Here is a 23614-nt window from a genome sequence, read left to right as displayed (position 1 = left end):
GTTGGCCATGCTTCACTGTCAATTTTTCGTAAAATTGGAAAAATGTCGTCGAACGAAAAAGAGCGTCGTGAATTAATCCTGTGCACTCATTTCGAGAATCCGGAGTTGTCACATCGGGACATCGGTAAGATGCTTGGAATCGTCCAATCCACGGTCAGCAGAGTACTAAAACGATACTTCGAGATCCTAACCATTGACCGGAAGGTGAAGAACGGCAAAAATGGATGCTCCGTCAGTGAAAAAGATCACAAGCGCGTAGTTAAGCAGTTTAGACGTGATCCGAGAAGTTCGGTCCGGGATGTCGCCAATAAGCTGAATTTGTCAAGTTCATTCGTCCAGCGGACCAAGCAGCGGGAGGGCCTGCGTACATACAAGGTTCAGAAGGCTCCTAACCGCGACGAAAGGCAAAACATGGTGGGGAAGACGCGAGCCCGGAAGCTGTACACCGAAATGCTGACGAAGCCGCATTGCCTGGTAACGGACGACGAAACCTACGTCAAAGCGGACTTTCGTCAGCTGCCGGGCCTGTTGTTCTTCTCCGCAGAGGACAAATTCAGCGTTCCGGAGGAGATTCGCAAGCAGAAACTATCCAAGTTTGCCAAAAAGTACATGGTGTGGCAAGCGATCTGCTCTTGCGGAAAGCGGAGCGCCCCCTTCGTGATGACCGGCACGGTTAACGGGCAGGTTTACCTTGAGGAGTGCGAGTACGAAGCCAACGGGATCACCTTCGTGCCAAAGGAAATGAACCCGCCCAACGCGCCGGAGCTTCGCCCAATAGAGAAATATTGGGCGATTATGAAACAGGCCCTCCGGAAGAACCCAAAAGTTGTCAAATCGGAGGCGGACTTCAAGAGAAAATGGATTTCTGTTCAAAAAAAACTACAACCTGACGTTGTACAGAACCTTATGGACGGGGTAAAGAGGAAGGTGCGAGCATACGGGCTTGGGCTCGAAGTATGAATAAAAAGAAAATGCCAAAAGTTGTTTAATAGTTTTCATTTTACTGTCTAAAAAAAAAGGATCGGTCTACTGGGCGAATTTCTACAGCGTTTTTTCCGTGATGCAATTTGATGTGACACACCCTTTACTGAACCGATTTAAATGATCGACACATACAATTGAGACTAATGAGTTATTTTTTTGAAAAAATATTACTTTTGCAGAAAAATTTGGATTTTCGTTTTTGTAATTATTGATTGAGTTAGTTTCTCATAGTTTTCTCGGTTAAAGATAGAGAGAGCTATATTTTTTTTATATTTTTTATGGAAAGCTGAGGTTTTTACATAATATATTCGAAAATCGGAGATGTATTATTTTTCGTTATCGAATTATTATTTTGCAAATTCAAAAGGTTTAAATCTTCGTTCATTATTCCTGTGTGACTAGACTAGACCTATGCGACTAGAATCCAATCTTTCCGCAAGCATGATATTTTTTCCAAAGAAGGTTAGCCAATAAGCTTTAATTTAACCCTCTACCGCCCCAGTTTTTTGTTCATCTACAAAACCTACTTCATTTTTATCTCGAATTTCCGACTTTCAACATAAAATACTCCTAGCAGAAAGCTACCAACATAAAAACAATGTGTATGTGTGATAGATGAAAATATTCTAAAGGCGTTCTAGTGGAGGTGAACATTGAAAATAATGTCTGAATAATTTGAAAAGAGAATCCGCGAAGCCCGTCTGAAGGCGGGCTTGGGCTGTAGAGGATTAATATGTCGATCCTCTAAATCGGTACAGTAGTTCAAATGTTATGAATTTTTGCAAAATGTCATTTTTTGATAAAAGGGGAAAAATAATTTTTCGAACCACCTATTAACTTTGAAAAAGCATATCTCAAAAACGAAAAAAAAATATCATCTCTGATATCGAGATATGTTATGTAAAAAATCCTTAGCTTTCAAGAAAACATATAATAAAATATCCAAAGCCATGAAAACAATAAAAAACGACTACACTCAATAATTTCGAAAATAAAATCCATTTTTCACATGTTCAAATGCTAGTTCATTGACTTTATTTTGATATATCGATCATCTAAATCGGTTCTGTGGTTCAAAAGTTATGAATTTTTGAAAAAAGTCATTTTTGGGAAAAGTGGAATTTTTTTTTTTGGGATTCCATAAAATGGAAATGGTCACACTAACGAAAGAATTAAAAAAAACCCGTCTAATATTTTGCGATAAAGAATAGAACTACCACTTTTCATGGAAATCTGTGAACCACTATATCGGTTTGGCATGGAATGGCCGTAATATTACATGATACTTATAGTTATAGTTATAGTTATAGCTATAGTTATAGTTATAATACAGGCTCGTTCAAGTGAAATTACTTCCGACCAGTTCGACACTCATATAAAAATTGAATACGACCGCAAAAGGTTAAAATTGCCCTCAGAACTCAAGAATGTTGAACCATTCTTCATAACATACAACGATGTTTTCATTTCAATTGCCATTTTAATTCCTATTTTTCGATTTATTTCTGTTCACCACTATTCTCTGGATTTGCTTCTCGAACATCTAACAATCTTCAATGGAGTTTTTCGCTTGTTGCTTTTTTGATTTGAACACATGCAAAAACTTGCCATAGACCATAATACCTGGATGTTTGTGGTGGAAGAATATCAGTTGAATCAACGGGATTCCAGTACAGATTGGAGCAGTTATTTTCCTAGACAGATGCGGTAACCATAACCATAACCAAACGGTTAACCATAACCGTTTCTCCCGAGCGTACTTCTGAGGGGATATGATTTCAGAAAAAATCCAAAAGAAACTGAAAGAAACGGGTCAGTTCTTTCATTTTCTATGAAAACTTTGAATTACTTTTAAGATCAGTCATCCCTGCTTCTCTTCCACTTTCAAGTTTCCTGTCAGTTTCATAATCAGACGTTCTCCAAATCGTTCCAAGACATCACCCACTGTGAATTTCGAATAATTCAACAACTGACGAGCGGATAGTCCGGCCGTATTTTGTGTTCAATTTTCATGATCAAAAATTTATATTTATGGAGACCTGTGGAAGTATCATAGAGGCTAACTATGTAAACCTCTCTCACAGGCTACCTATTCTCAAACTTATTGTACAAATTATTGACCCTGCAGCTGATTTCATCGTATAAACTACATATTAGGCAAATGAGTTGAAGATACGCATCATTATACTCTACAAGGGTTGAGCTCCTCAGAAGATCTATATACGCTTTGTCTCGCAAAAAAAAATCCTAAAAATGGCGTATAAGATGAAAGACAAAACAATTATTTTTTATTATTGTGATTGGTAATGAAACGTAACGCCAGACGAGCTCACTGAATCCAAGAACGTTTACAACGATACAATGAACTCATTACAAACTCCACTTCTGTACTCTTAAATATACAATTTTGTTTAGGATGTAATGTAACTATTCTATGCTCCTGAAAAATAAATGGTTTGTATTTTACAAATACATAATAAGCTTCTTTATTAAAAAAACTATATATATATATATATATATATATATATATATATATATATATATATATATATATATATATATATGACACATGTGGATAGTTATGAGGAGCAATATTACGACTTCAGGCAATGAAACTTCGTTGATTTGAACGCTAAAATTTCGTCGATTGATTAGAGCGAGATTCTCACAGTGGGCACAATAGATGAAGCTGTTAGCTGGTTTCATCGAAAGCTGGATGGAATCATTCATGGGAACGTACCTTTGCGCAAAAGGTTTGTTCAACCGAAGGGTAAACAACCGTGGTGGAACAGAGATTTGGGGAATCTTCGAAATCGACTTAGGAAGGCACGAAAGCGGTATTTCCAACTGAGAGGCGATGATCAAAAGACTGTTGTGCGGGAATTAGAGCGCCAATTCAACTCTTTGAACCAAGCATGCTTTAGATCTTACATATTTAAGCCGTGTGCAGAGTGACGTCAGGACCAAACCACAACAGCTTTGGAGACACATCAAACTACATTTATCGTCCAATGGAATTCCTCAGAACGTTTTCTACAAAGGCAGTACATCGTCATCATCAGTTGACTCAGCTAACTTATTCTCGTCCTTCTTTCGAAGTGTGTTAAGTAATAACTGACCACCTTTGTCTGAACGGTACTTGAGTAATCTGCAGTCATATGACCTGAACTTGCGGCTTATTTCATTCACCGAAGAGGACGTCTACAGGAAGCTGAGCCGTCTCGAAGCCTCGAAGGGAGCCGGACCGGATAAGTTGCAACCTTCTTTCATCAAGGCATGCAGCTCCTCGTTGGCTTTGGCGTCTACTTTGCTTTTCAACCGTTCGCTGAGAGGAGGGTAGTTTCCCGCATTATGGAAAACTGCATCAATAATCCCTATTCATAAATCAGGTGACGTCCACGATGTGCAAAATTACAGAGGAATATCGATTCTGAGCTGCATGCCGAAAGTTTTTGAAAGTATGCTGCTGGATCTCATATACCCATCTGTCCGCCACATAATCGCAAACGAACAACATGGGTTTGTCAAAAAACGGTCTACTACATCAAATCTCATGAGCTACGTTTCTCTGCTGATTGACAAAATTGAGAAAAGGCAGCAGGTTGACGCCATTTACGTGGACTTTTCGAAAGCTTTCGACCGCGTTCCTCACGCCCTTGCTGTGAAAAAACTGAAGCGATACGGGTTTCCACTTTGGCTAACCAATTGGATTAATTCGTATCTGACTGATCGTAGTGCACACGTACGGATTGGCTCGTCAGTTTCATCGCCCTTTTCTGTCACCTCTGGCATGCCGCAGGGCAGTCACTTGGGTCCTCTGCTCTTCGTACTCTTTATTCACGATATTTGCGCTGTTCTCAAATCGCCTAAGTTGATGTATGCAGACGATCTGAAATTGTTTCGTGTAGTAACATCAAGTATGGACTGCTGTGCTCTTCAAATGGATGTAGATACTCTGCTGGGATGGTGCTCAATAAATGGCATGGAGGTGAATATTAGGAAATGTCATGCGATAACATTTTCGCGACTTTGCTCACCAATCACATTTGAATATACGATGGGGTCGACCGAAGTGGAAAGAGTTGCAGCCGTCAAAGACCTGGGTATCGTGCTCGACAACAAGCTAAAATTTACGCAGCATATTGCAACGGTCACCTCTAAGGCTTTCACCGTTCTTGGGTTCATGAGACGCCACACTCAGGCATTTAGAGATGTCAATTTCTTGGCGAAGACTGAATAAATAAATAAAATAAATAAATATATATATATATATATATATATATATATATATATATATAAATGGATTTCTGTCAGTCACTACAGTCAGAAACTACTGAACCGATCGACATGAAAATTGGTATGTAGGGGTTTTTGGGGCCGGGGAAGGTTTTCATGATAGTTTGAGACCCCTCCACCTCTCTAATGGGGGGAGGGGTCTGCCATACAAATGGAACGAAATTTGGTGGAGGTTTTAGGGTGCAAGAAATGATTCTATGGTGCTTAGAGACTCCTCACTCCTCTCTTAGGGGGGACTCCCATACAATTGAAACACAAATTTCTGCATAACTCGAGGTTCAAAAATCGAGTGTCTGAATCGAGAATTGTGTCTGAAAATAATCTGATAATATAATGATGAGTTTTGGTAGAAGTACTAAAAATTTTATAGTAAAAGGTGAATTCAACGCGGTCGATTAGAAGATCAATTAATGAACAGTTCTGCTATTAGACCCATGTACTTGCGCTTAGTAAGAAAACGTGAATGTTTGAAGGTATTGATAACAAAAAACATATTTTGGGCAAGACGAAGTTTGCCGGGTCAGCTAGTAACAGAATAAAAGCCTGAAATACTAATATTGAACTCAAAGACAACTTCCAACTTCTTTGCTGCCGTTCTACGCATAGTTGTCCCATGTTCCGAAATAAGCAACTGAGAAAAACGCAATCAAAGTTTTCTAACACATATGTCTACCAGAAGGTGCTCCCTTGGCCGAGTGGTTAGCGTCATAACTAACATGCCGGGTGTTCGGGTTCGATTCCCGTTCTGGTCGGGGGAATTTTTCGTCAAAGAAATTTCCTCCGACTTGCACTGTGATCACGCGTATTCTAGAGCTTGCCACTCAGAATGCATTCAAGGCGTGTTATTTGGCATAGAAATCTCAACTAAGTACTAATAAAAATGACGCAAGTAATACTACGTTGGGACGGCGAAGTTCCTCTAGGAACGTTAGTACCATTGAAGAAGAAGAAGAAGATGTCTACCAGAAGCTTTAAGCGTTCTGGTAACGACATGGTGTGATTTTATCACTTCGAGAACACTAAAAATACATCCGAGTACTTCGACGTGGTTTATTGGAATGAACATTTGTGACAATTCAATTTGACGTTATCGCGGAAGTGTGATTTTGACAATTATAGCAGGCTTTTATAGCCTTTTCGTGTAGATCACGGTAGGTATATGTTTGGTAAGTACCGTTCTGAATCATATTTCGGACACTTTGTTCTAATATTTTGAAATGCTTCATGCACTGATGATATAACTATAAAATTAATATCACAATTGCTTCTTTAGAGTAATCCCTTAGTTTCACTGTCATTACTTATGAGAACTACATTTGAATTATAACATAATCGGCAAAAATCTATCAACACTACTCACTATCGTTTGTGTTTGACGTTCGCTTAGCGTGAGCACGTAGAATTTAACCGTTCATCAATATTCAAATTTCTCCCGTGTTTCATCAGTTCTCATCATCGTTAACAGTTTACTGTGATTGCTTGGTAAGGAAGGAAGGAAGGTATTGTATTATAGAGACTTTAAACTTTTGCAGTTCATTCGTCTCTAGCCTTGAGAAAGGCCCTTTGAAAACTCTACTCTATTCTACTCCAGCGCTACCACCTCCGCCCTCTTGCCTTGAGAAAGGCACTCGATCCCTCGCCGTCCAGCCCGTCCAGCAACGATGTTGTCCAGTCGGTGTCCACACAAAGAATGGATTGCTTGGTAAGTGTTTCGCAGTTGACTATAAAATATAATCAAGTGTAATGTAATTTTCGTCCAAAAAATAACAAAATAAAGTGTCCGAAATTTGAATTTAATCTGTCCGAAATTTGATTCAGTGTCCGAAGTTTGATTCTTATTCGCTCGATTTGAAAAGAATTTTGTTCGATGATTTTTAATATTTTCAATCAAATAGGTACCAAAGCAGAAAGCTTAAAAGCATATTGAACTAATTCGTTAAAAATATCAACCAAATAATACCTGTGCATAAAGTTTAGATCTGTTTTCCGCAGCATATCCCTTAAGCGTCCGAAATATGATTTAGAACGGTATTTGTGTTATTTGTGCTTATGTACATTTTATAATTCATTTAATATTTATATTTTCTTCTCTTTTTCAGGTTTTATTTCGGTGTGAACACGTTCCATTTTAATTATAAACCGGGTTTTTCATGAGCAGTTTGATGACATTTGAAAAGTTTTCCTCGCTGAATCAATCATGCTTGATTACAGATTCGAAAGTTCATGATGGGACAGATTTACCTAGAATATCACCATGGGACAATTGAACTTGATATTGGTTTTTGGAATACTGGGAACAAACAATAAAGTTTTTGTGTTTTTCATCGTTTTATGAAGAAGGGAGTGACCTACATTTCCTTTGCGGAATATAAATCTCATTAGGCATTCGCTTCTTTATTTGTTCGAGAATTAGTTCGTTCTTCCAAATGGCAGCTTGGATCTTTCTTCAAAAATGAGAACAATGCTATGTAACGATTTATTTACATATATTTGTTATGCATTTATTACTGTAACGGCAGCTGAAAGAGTATCTCCGCGTTTTTTATTGATCGGTTCAATAATGGAAAATTAAAAAATAAATGGAATGTGTAATGAGCAAATCGGGTAAGCATCCTGAAACAAACTATTAATTGTGGGTTTGATGTTATTGTAATTCTTTGGTGAATTGTATTCTCCTTGAATCGAGAAAGCATTTAAATGTCACTATCATAAGTATTGAAATTCGTTCAGTTGTGTAGCGTTTTACCTCCTGGAATAATCTTCATCCCGGAAGTTAGCGGCACATCCCTCTAAACTGACCATATATCGTTCTGAAGGCTCCAATCAATGACAACGCAATAACAATGACTGAGAAGGAAAACAACATATTTCTATTCTCAACTGACCCCACCCGCCTTGGTAAGTACTCCAGCAGTAGTGACACCATACCTGAAATGACAATTCCATATCTCATTTTGCAATGATCTTTTTCAATTTGAAACAATTATACCTATAACAAACGCCACTATTCCGGTTAGGTAGTGTCCCAGTTTGATATAAACCGGCTTAATGAGGTGCTTAATTTTCATCGCGTACAAACCGACTACTCCATTCAGCATTGATAACACGATGAACACAATCGAGATTAGACCTGCAGCCAAAGTGTAATTAAGTGACAGACTGTTCGTTGGCTCAACATATAATACTCCTACCAGTTACTCCATGGGGAGATCCGAAGTGCGAGTGCTTTCCATCTTTTTTATAGTACTCAAGTCCTGTTCCAACGAAAATTGCCACAAATCCAATAGCCTGTAGAGCCCAATGCAAAATTCGTTTCGTCTCGGCTGAATTCATCGCGGTCCAAGAATTGGCTGAGTAGAGGGTGAGAAATGATTCCGCCATGAAGAAGTGGTACTGTAACACAAAAAGTTTTCCTCAAAAACTATCACTACATATAAAAAGAACATCACACCCACACCACTCGTACACAGCAGCATATGCCACGAGAATATTTCTCCGAATCCATTCATGTAGGAAATATATGACCAGTAAATAGTAACATATCCGATGAGCACATGATTTATTGTATTAAATAATACTTCTGAGTATTCCACTACTTTCCCCGAGGAATTGGGCTTAATTTGACTGTTCGTTGCCATTTCACTCCTTTCAGACGGATAGTCTGTTGGCGACTTCTAAATTTATAAAATTGTCTGCACTCGAGCCGCTGCAGATTATAATTTTGATTAAAATACGTGCTGCAGATTCATCGCACATTCGAGTGCGATCTAAGTATAAAATTCCATATCAGTCGCACTGATTAGGACAGTGCGAAAGAGTTTGAGTATTCCATCGATATTTTCCCAAGAAGATATGATCCTCAATGAAACGTGCCAGCATGAAAACATTGTCAGTTCGGCCGTCATCGCGGGCTTACCGAACTCAAAGAAGACATTCTTTCACCAACTTTTAATTTCGTCCATGTCTTTCACCCGCCGAGTAACAAGAATCAATCCACCTCGTATGACTCGGACGATGCGAAAAGAAAAGAGGAGCCCTTTTATGACATGATCGGAATTATTTATTTTATGTTCTCTTTATCTCGGCAAACTGACAAAGCTCCCACCATTCCCTTGCGAAAAACTCGCCGCAGTTAATTAGCGAAATGCATCATCTTCTCGTCGTAGTCGTCGCCATCGTCTTTCAGCAGCAACAGCAGGAATAATTAAACAAAACGGCAAACGCATGAGTATTTCAGTATTTGTTGTGTTATTCCTACAAAGTGGCCAATTAATTGATTCTAACGACGTTTTTTTAGTTTAATTTTTCAGAGGGAAGATTGCTGTATTATATCATGTGTGCTCTGTCATTGAACTTTAACTTCACTACTTGGGAAGTTACATGAGTTTTCTTTCAATCTGCTCGTTTGTCCTGACAACATTTTAGTCTTCACGCTTAAGCCACGCGTCAACATGTCGCTTCTAACGAGTCTGAATCAACACATACTTAAATATGACTCGTTGAGCTTCGGGGAAATTCAGTGCAAGTATAATAGGAAATTGTAAACTTAATCTCGAACCATACATACAGCCATTCCATGCCAAACCGACATAGTGGTTCTCAGAATTTCGTCAAAAGTAGTAATTTTGTTCTTTATCGCAAAACATTAGATCAGTGTTACCACATTTTAATCTATACCAGAGGGGTTGAAAATCTTTCTCATCTGTACTTGTACGTACAAAAATCTGTACCATCGAAAATAGTCGTTGTAGAAATTTAGCATGGAAAAAGATAATGGGTCTGAGCCTGAGGGCACGGACGGGATCTTGACATAGGACTGTGATTGTGTGTAGTAATTGCATTTGAATTGAGTTTCTTCGTTTTTCAAAATCTGTAATTTTTTCTCTCCTGATACAAGAAAAGGAAGCCCTGAAAAAAAACCGTCTCCTGTTTAAACTTGTATCCTTTAAACGGGTTAGATGAGATAACGTGGTAGAATCCGAAACCACATTCTGTTCAAAAATGTACACAAAATACCATTAAAACCACTACTATCCTTCTCATCTGTTTGTCCAATTATGAAGACAATGAGCATTCGGGAAAGTGAAGCGGGTTTCTTAGGAAGACTTATATGGGGAGCATAATATTAAGATCGCGACTACACAAACTATCATAATCTGATGTGCGAGAGTATACCCTTTCGATCTTCTAAATCAGCAGGCAGTGAAATTCATTAATTCCATTTTTCATATAACCAAATAACATGCTCGATATTATGACATCCTGGACCAGAATTACATAAATTGTTAGCAGCAAGACCTACACGATAAAAACGTGAATTGAGCACGAATTGATTGGGCAACATACACTACAATAACTGAGAAACGCCTATTATCGGTAAATGGAGAGTAATTCATTATACGCATCAACTCACATTGCGATCTAACGCCCGAATTTAGGCAAAAAGATTGCTCGTTGCGTCGGGGAGGAAAGCGAGTGGTTAGTGCAATCGAAGGAAAATATACCTATTTTAATCATCAAATTGTTAACTTTTTTTATTCTATATTCACTGTTCAAGCAAAAAAAAATCTGGATGAATTTCCTTTCTAATGGTATATAACACAACATAAGTCGCAATAACGATTTTGAGTAATATGCGTTTGAAAACTCTTAATGAATCGTTACATTTTTCGTAGAATGACCCCCCCATATAGAAATCAAAGACATAGTACTATGTCAAAATACTCATTTATTCACTAAATAACTACATTTACACTCGCAAGCCCCTCGTGTGTTTTATAATGGTTATACATAGTTTAGTGAATCTAGATTGCGTACTATCATGAATTAAAATTTAAAAAAAAATCGCTTTGTTCGAATGTAAGAAATTTCGCACACGGAAAAAATCTGTATCAATCTGTACTTTTTGACGAAAATCTGTATTCTGTACCGTATAGAATGTGTACCAAAAATAACGAAAAAATCTGTACCTTTCCAGATAAATCTGTGCGTGTGGCAACACTTCATTAGTCCCGTATTTTTTATTTTTTTATTAGGGTGCCCATTTTCATTTTAGGGTGGTCCGAAAAATCATTTTTTTCCACTTTTTCCCAAAAATGACTTTTTCCAAAAAATCATAACTTTTGAATCGCTAAACCGATTTGAATGATCGACATATCAAATTGAAGCAAATGAGCCTTTAGGGCTTTACTTATAAGCCTTTTATTGAACTTGCAAAATAAATTGATTTTTTTTTTCGTTATTATTGATTGTAGTCGTTTTTTATTGTTTTCATGACTTTGGACTAGAGGGCACTATTTTCTAAATGATTTTTTCCCAAAAAATCTCTCTATCTAAAATAGAAGATTTATTTTAACCGAGAAAACTATAAAAAAAAACTAACTCATTCAATAATTACAAAAACTAAAATCCATATTTGTCTTCGAAAGTAATATTTTTTCAAAGAAAACTAACTCATAAGCTTCAATTTGATATGTCGATCATCTGAATCGGTCCAGTAGTGCAAAAGTTATGAATTTTTGTAGTGGAGAAAAGAGTAAAACATTGTTTTTTCGAACCATCGGCTAGCTTTGAAAAAGACTAGCTTATTGCCTTCGATTTGATATATCTAAATAGGTTCAGTGATTCAAAATGAATAGGTTCAGTTATGAATTTTTGAAGAAAGTAATTTTAGGAAAAAAAAGTAAAAAAGTTGATTTTTTGGACCACCATAAACGAAAAAAAATAAATAAGGGTCTAATGTTTTGCGATAAAGACTACTTTTGACGAAAATCTGTGAACCACTAGGGTAGAAGTACCTATCATCGCAATAGTACAGATAGTACAGGCAAACCTTTTTTTGTGCGGGGGATAGGGACCGCACAAAAAAAGTCGCTAAAAAAACGTGCGAAACTTCACCAGTAGCTTTAAAAAATCGTGTTCGGTACAAAATTTGAAATAAACTTTTTTTGTGCGGTAGATAGGGACCGCATTCAAAAAATTTCCCCTAAGAAAATAACTCAAATCCACGCTGTTCACGGTTCGATCTCCCTTTGTTTCCCTGCTTTACGATGGGACAGTTTGCCTATTCGATTGCGCGTGGCTGTGTTGTGCTTTAGGTTCATGTCGAAATTTGTTGCTATTAGAAATCATGTCGAGTGCAACATAATGCATTCAATGGTATGAGAATAATTTGAGAAATTAATGTTTTAGACGCAAATATGGTTTTTTCGCATTGAAATGCATATAATACATCGAAAAAAACTAAATGGACGATTACTTCGGCAAATATGCTCCTTTTCATATACCGCACAAAAAAATCGCACAAAAAAAAATTCGCATAAAAAAAGACCGCACAAAAACAGGTTTTCCTGTATCTATTATGGTAATACGAGAGGGGGAAATTATGGCAATATCGAAAGCTGCCTTGTTCCTATTATGGTTGTACAAAATCGCTGCAAAGCTGAAAAACAGAGCTGCTTTATGTTCTTATTATGGTTGTACGTTGTTATGTTATGGTTGTTATGCTATTATGGTTGTAACCAGGGTTGCCAACTATTATTTGAAAAAATCAGGAAGAATGAAAATAAAAATCAGGATATCTCATATTGGGTTGTCCGAAAAGTTAATGTCGATTTTTGGGAAAAAAAACATCATTTTCAATACAAGCATTATAATTTTATTTTATATCCATAGTTCTGTTTCACAATCTTTCGCAATCTTTCACACAGCTTAAATATTCTATCCTCCCAGAACATGTTTGCTTCCTCGTTGAAAACTGCTGCGAGCCATACATGTGAGAAACAGGTTGCTTGGTTGTAGCTCTTAATACAGGATCCATTCCAAATCCCACCAGAAACAGAGTATATCTTCCTTCGGGCGAAGACCGGATATATAAAAGAATTAATAAGCATGGTATAAATCCGTTTTCGCATAAGCGGAAATGTTAGTTTTTCGCTCGACTTATCTTTTATATTTTTTCCGATCGTTTATATTTTTTCCGAAAAACCTACAGCATCACTACAGTCAATTGCAGAGAAATCAATATTCAAATTTTCCCTGAATTCATCATCCATGCTTTGGAATAAATCTTCAAATCTTCAGACTTGTTGAATTTTTCCTTATTTTTATGATATTATAGATATATATTTACCGCTTATAGATATATATTTACCATAGTCCCATAATTTAAGTTTATTCTACTTTGAATCAGACGAAAAAATTACATATAAAATCTTTTTATATTGACCGTGGATTCAAAAATTTTCACTTGAGTAATTTTACATTCTGAATAGTATTCCTACATTAATAGCTCTGGGATACATCTACATACACATTATCTTCAATAAAACAATGTTGTTCCTCAAACTTAATCTCGTTGTTATTTCATAAATTCGTCAGACAATCTGGTTTCATGAAATTTTCTAGCACTACTTTGGGAAGCCACGAAACAATTGAGGGTACAGATAAAAAGTTAAGTTAAGTACACAGTCTAACTTAATGTAAGATATATACAAGTGCGAACCGGAGAACTATCATGACAGAAAACATTGGCATGGAAACCAGTATATTTATTACGAATAATGTAAAGAGTACAAAAATCAGGGAAAATCAGGATCATTTCTGAAAAATCATGATAAATTGAGTGTTCGTCAGGATATCAGGGAGCGTGCTAAAAAGTCTTGGAAATCCTGAAAAATTAGGAAGGTTGGCATCTCTGGTTGTAAGTAACGTTTTCACGCTGTGCAATTGCACATCATAGGGCGCTTTTGAACGCTCAGTAGTGTAGTGAAATAGCACTATGCGTGTCCGACCGAAGAATATTTGTTTGGTCCACTCTGTTGTAATTTAAATGAATGGGAAATTAAATAAGGAGAATGGGTTAATATGCTTTGTTCAGTTTCTGAAAAGAAGCGAACCCGGCATCACAGCTCTCACCCTTTTGTGATTCAGCTAGCAGAGAGGCCTAGCAACGCATTTATTTTACAACCGGGAAGCACATAACAACAGCCTAAGCTAGGAATGAAACGGATATTCGCCCCGGAAGTTCGGTTTTTTTTTTAATTTTAAATACAAGCAATTGGTTGATGATTTTTGCATATTGAAATTATGTGGCACAAAATCTGTCTGGAAGGGCATGGTTATCGCAGGAGCATTCACGGAAACGAATAAATACTGATTGAGAAGGTTAATTGGATTTACTATTGACTTGGTTCATAAAACACTGTGTCTCACTACAAAATCTTAAAAAAAACAGAAAGATCGATTTTTTTCGTTCCAGTATTGTTATCCACTACACCAACACACAAAAAGATAGAAACATTCGAATATTACATCTCAAAACTTGAAGCTTTGAATGAAGATTTGAAATGATGTATATCCCATTTTCATGCGTTCGTATTTTCACAAAGTTACAGCGTTTCTAAAATCACTTAAAAACTTCGACTTCGCGCTCTGTTCCTATAATTTTTGTCGAGTGTAAAATCAACGACATAGTATTGCACACTAGGAGTAAGATTTAGAGGCATAGTTTTATTTAAAAATTATTATTGAAGCCCATGTGACAACGACTATTACCATAATAGGAACACTTATTACGAAACTCCAGGAACACTATTACCATAATGGGTTCATGGAAGTGGCATTTTCAAACATGTTTTTTATACAATTTAGTGAATTAATCATCGAAATATCAGTGAGAATCTTCAAAAACAGAGTTCAAACTGGTAGAAAAAGTATACTTTTGTATACTTTTGAACTAAAATAGAATATTTATTCGCCAATTTCTGCAAGTCAGTGACATATGTCCTTCATAATTGGTACACTTACCCTATATCGGTTTGGCATGGAATGGCTGCATATACGTATAATAATTTGAAGAAATCTGATGCATTATTTTTCTCTATTCTATGGTTAAATCAGGACCTGATTATTCGCCTCAGGAGAAGCTTGGGAAAATCGATTGTTCCTGTTTTAGCCGATGTGACAAAGGTGTCTACAAAAGAAGCATTATGGAATTATCTTCAAAATAGTAAAAAGGAATCGAACAAAACGGTTCATATTTGACTGAAATCGCATTATTCTAGCTATTTAAAATAAAATCTTGAAATGTAGGTATCATAACTTTAGGGATTTATAATATGTGGCGAATGTCGTGCTGTTGTCATTATGTTGAGTCTGGTAACAAAAGTATTCGAAAGGCGCGTACACCAGCTCCAGATTGCATGATCATGGATCTCTTAAGAATTACAGTCAACTATCCCTAATTCGATGTTCTGTATCTCGATATGTTCCCTAACTCGATGGGTTTCATAGCACCTTTGATTGTTTTTACAAGCATTCTTCTTTCAATAACTCGATACCTCTCTAACTCGATTGTCCCTTGGATATCGAGTAAGGGAGGGTTGACTGTATTTAGAAATAGTGAACTAGGAGATTCTACCTCACCCGCTCTATTTCCCAAACATTGTACTCTCAGATTACTAATTGTTACGGTCCATGGCGTTTGCCCTTTCTGAAGAGCAGTACCGATTTCACTAAGAAATCAAAAATTAGCTTGATAACAGCCTTCTAACAGCAAAGAGGCAAGTTCGCAGGCAAGTTGCTTTGTGTTCCGAAAAGAACAAGCAGTAAACGAGAGTTGGCATGATGGAATCTGTGTTTTAGTCTGAAAACCAGCTTCATCTTCCTTTTTTCAGAAAATCTGCATTGATATCTGTATATAATTCATGGCTTCAATAAAATTCTTCTTGATCTTGGATGACAGGGGTGTCCAAAGGTTTGAGCTGCAAGCGATCGAGCGCAACTTTAGTGGACGATAGGTGGAGCAGAATCCGCAACGCGGAGGGCAGTTCTACGGAAGCTGTCCTAGGTAGTGAAGTGCTGAACACTTGATTCACACCGATTTACAAAAAGGGTGATAAACTGCAGGGCTGCAGCCACTACCACACCGTTCAAAGGCCGTTCAGCTTGTTGGCTACGCAAACAACATCGACGTTATTAAGTAACAAGGATACAAGGATACAAGGACAAGGATACCAGCAAAGACAATCGAATCGAGTGTGTCAACGTTTTAAGCTGACCCTGTACAAGATACTGATAAGATCATCCTCGAGGACCAGCGGTCGCTTAGTGTTTTGGAACGGAAAGTGCTACGACAATTTAAGGCGATGCCCAGACATCGAACGACGTATGATACAGGCGCTGGAATATTGACGACAGCTTCTCGGAAAACCATTCATCGTGTACACCGCAAACATTTTTGGGAGCTGGAGCCGACACTGATATTGTGCAAAGGCCATTGATGCGGGCTGAATGGAAAGCGCAGCCAAAAAAAATCGGGGCTCAACGTGTTGAAAACGATTTTATTAATGAGGATTGTTATGTACATTTATGAACATCGATACAAGAAAACCAGAGAATGTCGAGTGTTTGGAGTTGAATCTATGTTGAGTGTTTGGAATATCTATCTGATTTTTTTGACGTAGGACTACGTCTTTCATTAAGGGTGCCAAATCAGAAAACAGGTCAAGTTTTTATGAAATAAAGTTAACGTTAATAACTATTTTTGCCGCGAACGGATTTCTACGATTTATATACCAAACGAATCGAAAATTCCCTAAAATTTATTTAATGTGCTATATATTACAATCCCCTGGTATGAAAATGGTTTAAATTGATGAAAACTAGAAGCATTTTCATTTCCCCATACATTTGTTCTGCTTTATGAGCTTACTCACCCGTGCCGTCAAAAACGAGCAACTTATCGACTAGCAACGAAGGGGAATATTTGCCAGAGTATAAAGCTTAGATCTCCGCTGAGGCAAACTTCCAGTCTCGTTCTTTACTTGAACCAAAGATCATCGCTTGTGGAGGCGACCTGGCGTAGTGGTAACATCCATGCTTCTCACGCTAAAGGTCACGAGTTCAATTCTCACTCCCGACATTCTTCCAAAAATGGAAGTAAAAGTGACGAACCAGCCAAATGAGTTGAAAATCACTATAATACAGATAAAAAAAAAAAAAAGATCATCGCTTGTTTTGCCTTATTGTGCATCATCACATTTCTTCGTTTAATTTTGAGCTTTGGACGGGATCAAATTACTTACTCGATGATATCCATGGCATTGCAATCATTACATCAAACTGACGCCATTCCATTAGGGTTCTGAAGAATCATCAAACTGGGCTATCATCGGCTAACCAAGAAAAATGGTAGTTTCGCATGCCAATCGCAAAAATGCCTTCAACAAGTATGGCATTTGCGCTATTCTTGATCATAATGAAACGATGCAGCTCTTTTCGAGGTTATTGCGATTAACAGACAGAATTTATTTTGTTTATTTAGTCACCTAGAACGTAAATGTCGTTCTAGAATTTTGTATGTGATTGGGTTTCGCTAACCAGTAGCAAAACTTTCTCCACTAAGGATAACAGCTGCGCTTATCTCGAGCATGAGAAAGCGACTTTTGTGACTTTTTTCGAGACCATTAATATTAACAGAAGCGTTTCTTTTGAGAATAGCGCAAAATGATGAAAAGTGTTGATATTCTTAGTCGCTTTAAGCCACCAATGTATGGCTCTGTATGTATGCTATGTTGAACGCATCTGATTGGTTTTCGTTGTACTAACGATATCTAGAGGTGTGATTCCCCTGAGACAATACTAAATTACATGTAGCATGATATTTGATACTTGCAAGTTTTGCCATTGTTGTTGTTTCCATCCGGAGCCAAAGAAAGATTAATGTAGTTTTGAGATGTGGAATAATGATGCTGGTGCAACAAGTATATAATCGCCTGTAACCAAGTATATGTCAATTGCGAAAAAGGCCACCTGAAAGCGTTTGAGGTAAATTTGAAACAAAGTGCAACATGCGATTAGCTTGAGTATTGTTCTGCGAAGGCAAGAATGCATCATCAATCCATTATCGCCATCTGATTCTACAATTTAAAAAAAACATTTCAAGGCAACCAAACCATTCTACTTAACAGTTATTTCTAAAATTTCGCAGCATTCTAAAATAATATCCGAAGTTAGTAACAAGCGACTTGAAAAAAACAAAAGCGTAGTTCTACGTCAACAATGTAGTCGTGTCTTGGACACAACTTCCTATATTTTTCATAAATGGATTGAAGCACTGGATTGGATTATTTTTTCATATTCTTTCTTTGCTTGAGCTGTGGCTTTAATATTGGGTTGGGGAAAAAGAAATGTCGTATATTGTAAATATATGGTAACACTTAAACATATCTTGTGTTGTACTTATCGCATCGGGTCATACTATACGGCTATTTAAAGACGACAATATGTGCTACAAGTGTCGTTTTGACAGTGTTGTGATTGTCCTTTTCAGTCTTAAGTTATAGCGCGTCAAGGATGGAGTCCACCAAGCAAGAAATTCGCCATATTTTACGTTTTTACTACCTGCGAGGTAAAACTGCAGCGAAGGCGGCCGAAAAAATTCGCGTAGTTTATGGACCCAATACTGTAAAGATTCGCACAGCACAGCGTTGGTTTGATCGATTTCGTTCTGGTGTAGTGGCTGTCGAAGATACACCCCGTACTGGTTGACCAATCGTCGTGGAAACCGATAAAATCGTTGAAATCATCCAAGTAGACCGGCATGTGAGCACTCGCTCGATTGGTCAGGAACTGGGTATAGACCATAAAACCGTTTGGAACCATTTGCAGATGATTGGATTCCAAAAAAAGCTGGATGTATGGGTGCCACACGAGTTGACGCGAAAAAATCTTTTAGACCGAATCAACGCCTGCGATGCACTGCTGAAACGGAACGAACTCGACCCATTTTTGAAGAAGATGGTGACTGGTGATGAAAAGTGGATCACGTACGACAACCTAAAGCGAAAAAAGTAGTGGTCGAAGCGCGGTGAGCCGGCCCAAACCATCGCCAAGCCCGGATAGACGGCCAGGAAGGTTTTACTGTGGTGGGATTGGAAGGGAATCATCCACTATGAGCTGCCCAACTATGGCCAGACCCTCAACTCGGTTCTCTACTGTGAGCAGCTTGACCGTTTGAAGCAGGTGATTGACCAGAAGCGGCCAGAAATGATCAATAGGAATGGTGTTGTTTTCCACTATGACAACGCCCGGCCTCACACATCTTCGATGACCCGCCAGAAGCTACGGGAGCTCGGATGGGATGTCCTAGCACCAAGTGATTATCATCTCTTTCGGTCCATGCAAAACGCTCTTGGTGATACTAAGTTGGCTTCAAAAGAAGCTGCGAAAACTGGCTGTCTGAGTTTTTTGCAAGTAAAGAGGGCGGGAGGGAGGTGATGGGTAATGAAGTTGACTTCTAAATGGCAACAAGTTTGCGAACAAAACGGCGAATAGTTGACTTAAATTGGATAACTTCAAGTATGTTAAATAAAGCGTCAAATTTCGATCAGAAATACGACATTTCTTTTTCCCCAACCCATTATTTTGTCACTGTATGGCACCTTTTTGTGGTGGCGGTCATTTTGGATTTGCATTTTCCATAAATAACTGTGTTTTACTATTCCCTTTCGTTTGATGCCCATATTTATGTGGCTCTGAGGAAATATGTAATTCGCCATTTTGTGGCAGCCGCCATCTTGGATTTACATTTTTCATCAATAACTCTATTCCATGTAAATAACGGTTTTGAAAAAAATATATATGGCACCATCTTGTAGTGGACACCTTGTGAAAATGCAATAGATAATTTAATTAATAAAAAACTTTTTTACCAAACATGTTTCCGATTAGTCCCGCTACTTATGACGCACCCGTTGATAAGTTTTACAATAATCAATAAATAATTTCTCTCAAAGAAATGCTGCTGACAACATGTGTCCGGAATTTAGATCACGATTAAAACAGTGTCCGGGTTTGAAATCACGACCCAATGAAAAAAAAATCAAATTTTGAGCAAATATGACATGATTTTGTGGAATTATGTGGTTCATAAATTACATGGATGTCTTATAGTTCTATAGGAACGGTAATTTTTCGTGCTATGATATGTCATTATTTTTTAGTAGTTGAAGTTATTATCGTAAACGCTTGAGTGTCCGCATTTCGATGCACTACTATATACTATAAAGATAAATTCTTCAATGTAAGACGACATTTTTTTACTTTTAACCTTGCTAAGTTATCTTCAGTGACGAAAATAAAGCATTTTGGATGGTCCTGATGGTTTCAAGGGGTACTGGCGTGATTCACAGAAGTAGGAACAGTATTTTTCAATTAGGAACTTTGGTGGAGGCTCGTGCATGGTTTGGGATTCTGTGCAATCGGAAAGCTCAAGATAGCTTTCACATCCTCTAAAACAGGGTTTCTCAAAGTGGTCGATATCGACCCCATGGGGTGGAAATCGACCCCCATATAACACAAAAGTTCTTATTTGAAATATTCAAGATACTGCATAAGTTGTATTACATGAACCAGCCTGTTATAGGAATGACTAATATTTTAGTAGAAAGTATCATTGCTGTACATTTTAAAAACTCAACAAGACGATGAGCGTGCGCAAGACGAAAAGAAAAAAGTTCAAAGAATACAAGATGAAAAATTCGGTACGTAATAAAACGTGAACAGATTCAAGATAATGTGCTTGAGCGTACAAATCCTTCAGGTACGTTTGGAATTTCTCTGTGTTTTAAACATATAGAGGTCATCATCAAATTCATCTCCAAACTTGCTCCTGATATTTTACTCTATAACAAGCTTACCCTTAGGTTGCAAATTCATTTGCGTTCTGAAATTCGTAGCAGCTTGAATGATAATACACTCATCTACTGATTCAATTCAAGAGATTACAACGTGTTTACATAGTTAAATAAAATGTATAACAATAAAGTTATTGAAAAAGAATTTACAAAATGCTTAGTTATCTATGTGCATGGCGTGACAATTTTTTTAAAAATTATTTCACGAAACTTGAGATGGGTCGCGAGCAGGGAAAAATTTTATTCAATTTATTATAGACCAACAGATTTTCTCTCCAGCTAGATGAGTCTACATTACCCAGCAATGAAGCTCTGTTGTTATGGTATGTTCGATATATTAAAAATAAAATATGTGGCAAGAAATTATTTTCGCTACATATATTGAGATTGATACCAGAGGAGAATCGATCTTTCAGGCCGTGATCAGGTACTGGTCATTCACTGCGTGATACACAGACAGCATTTAGTAGCATTTAGTAGGATCTAGAATTTTTTGACAGCACTTTGTTTTGGAATGTTTCCTCTATCAGTGCTGAAAATTTCATTACGATTCGTTTTGTTTCAAAAAAGTTACACGTGATGGAAGCCGCGAAACGAAAATTAATTTTGGACACCCACGTCAAAAACCCGACGTGGTCAGTTTCAGAAATCGCGAAATCGTTGAAAATGGCCAAATCGACCGCGTGCAGCGTTCTCAAACGTTTCCGTGAGATGAATACTATCGATCGGCAGGTTCATACCAAGCGTCATAGTGGAACTAAGGATCGGAAACTGCATTTGAAGGTGTTGAGAACGATCAAGGATAACCCAGGGCAGTCGACATCGCCAAGAAATGACATCGCCAAGAAATTCAAAGCCGACCGGTGCACCGTCAGAAGGATGCGTCTGCGCGAAGGAATACGATCTTATCGGGCCAGTAAGCAACCAAACCGGACATTGAAGCAGAATGTAGTAGCCAAAGGACGTGCCCGGAAGTTATACAACAAGGTTCTAACGAAGTACGACGGATGCATCCTCATGGATGACGAAACGTACGTGAAGATGGATTTTGGGCAGCTTCCAGGCCAAAAATTTTATAAAGCCACTGGTCGGGGTGACGTCCCCGGCAAGTTCAAATTCGTTTTTGCCGATAAGTTTGCAAGAAAGTGTTTGATCTGGCAAGGTATTTGCAGCTGCGGACTAAAAACCCCGGTTTTTGTGACAAACCAGACCATGGACTCCAAAATGTACAAGGAGGAGTGCCTGAGAAAACGTATTCTTCCGTACATTAGATCTCACAAAGGACCAGTAAAGTTTTGGCCAGATTTGGCAAGCTGCCACTACAGCAAAGATGTACTACCGTGGGTTCGATACAACGGGGTGGATTTTGTCGAAAGGGACATCAACCCACCCAACTGCCCTCAATTCCACCCTATCGAAAAATATTGGGCAATCGTCAAGCAGAAGATAAAGAAGAATGGTAGGACGACTCGGGATGCAACAGAGATGAAGAGATGGTGGTACAAAATGGCCGCCGAGGTCAGCGAACAGGGTGTCCAAACTATGATGAGTGGTATTCGCCGAAAAGTTCGAGATTTCATCAAAATCACATCGGAATAATTTTTTTGTTATTTTTCCTTTAAAGTGCAATAAAAGACCTACATTTTGAGTACATAACATTTTTATTTCGTTCACATAGCTCCGAGATAGACCCGTTTTAATGCGTCCAGATTTAAGATAAACAATGCTTTATGTTATGTTATAAGTGCTATTAATGATCTTCGGAGCAATTCTTTGAACACTCGAGTATTTGCTCAGCTATATGAGTAAAACGACAAAATCATTACTCGGTTACTTCTACACGCTTAAGTTCACTTAACACCAAATAGCTCTTGCTTAGCAGGAGTTTTGGCTTTTTTGGATTTGTATTTCAGCAGCAGGGTGACGACTTAAACTTGATTGAAACAATATCAAGAATATCGGCCTTTTTGACAAAACTTTAAAAACCAAATTTAAGCAAAAAAAGAATATTTACAGTTTCCGCATTTGCCAAAATTATCACAAAAGCTTCAAGATCATGTTATATTATCATATACTCACTTGGACGCACTACAACGCCATGGAATGAATCAAGGTGATAATGCAAGAAATATTGATTATCATCAGCACAGATGAGGAGTACAACCAAGATTTGTATAAGTTCTGGTTACAACACAAAATTGAAACACAATGTCCTGCGTTGTGGGACTTTGCTCAAACATATCTTCAAGGTTTTTCATCATCATACTTTGTCGAAAAAGGCTTCAGTGTGGTTACAAACAACCCGAAACCAATTAAATCATTTGAAAATCATCGAACGCAGAGGTTTCAGGAGGTTTGGAAACAAAAAATCATCGAAAAGTCAATCATAAATACTATTCAGGAATTGTTATTCTATACTTTCTCTGCAATAAGCTTTGAAATGTTCCGAACATGCGGAAATCTAATACATTTTGTCACTAGGATCGATTAGGAACGGTATAGCAAATAAATGGAACGATCATCGAAATGTCTTGTTAACCTTCTAGAAAATTCTCTCAATCTCAAAGCATCTATTGTTAACGATAGGGTTTGTTGAATATTCCACAACGCTAACGCAAACAATTTCTGAACATTCC

At 37.7% G+C, this 23614-nt stretch overlaps 1 protein-coding gene across 1 annotated transcript; it reads right to left on the bottom strand.

The window, feature by feature from the left end:
- Positions 1-8053: 8053 nt before the first annotated feature.
- On the bottom strand, positions 8054-8918 carry LOC129775396 (uncharacterized). Its single transcript, XM_055780103.1, has 4 exons — positions 8736-8918; positions 8472-8673; positions 8270-8410; positions 8054-8208 (listed from the first exon to the last, which is right to left on the bottom strand). The coding sequence occupies exons 1-4, from the start codon at positions 8916-8918 to the stop codon at positions 8054-8056; spliced, it is 681 nt and encodes a 226-aa protein (XP_055636078.1).
- Between the last annotated feature and the right edge of the window lie 14696 nt (positions 8919-23614).

This window comes from Toxorhynchites rutilus, chromosome 3, assembly GCF_029784135.1.
Source record: "Toxorhynchites rutilus septentrionalis strain SRP chromosome 3, ASM2978413v1, whole genome shotgun sequence".
Classification (NCBI taxonomy): domain Eukaryota; kingdom Metazoa; phylum Arthropoda; class Insecta; order Diptera; family Culicidae; genus Toxorhynchites; species Toxorhynchites rutilus.
This window is presented reverse-complemented; position numbering and strand designations above follow the sequence as displayed.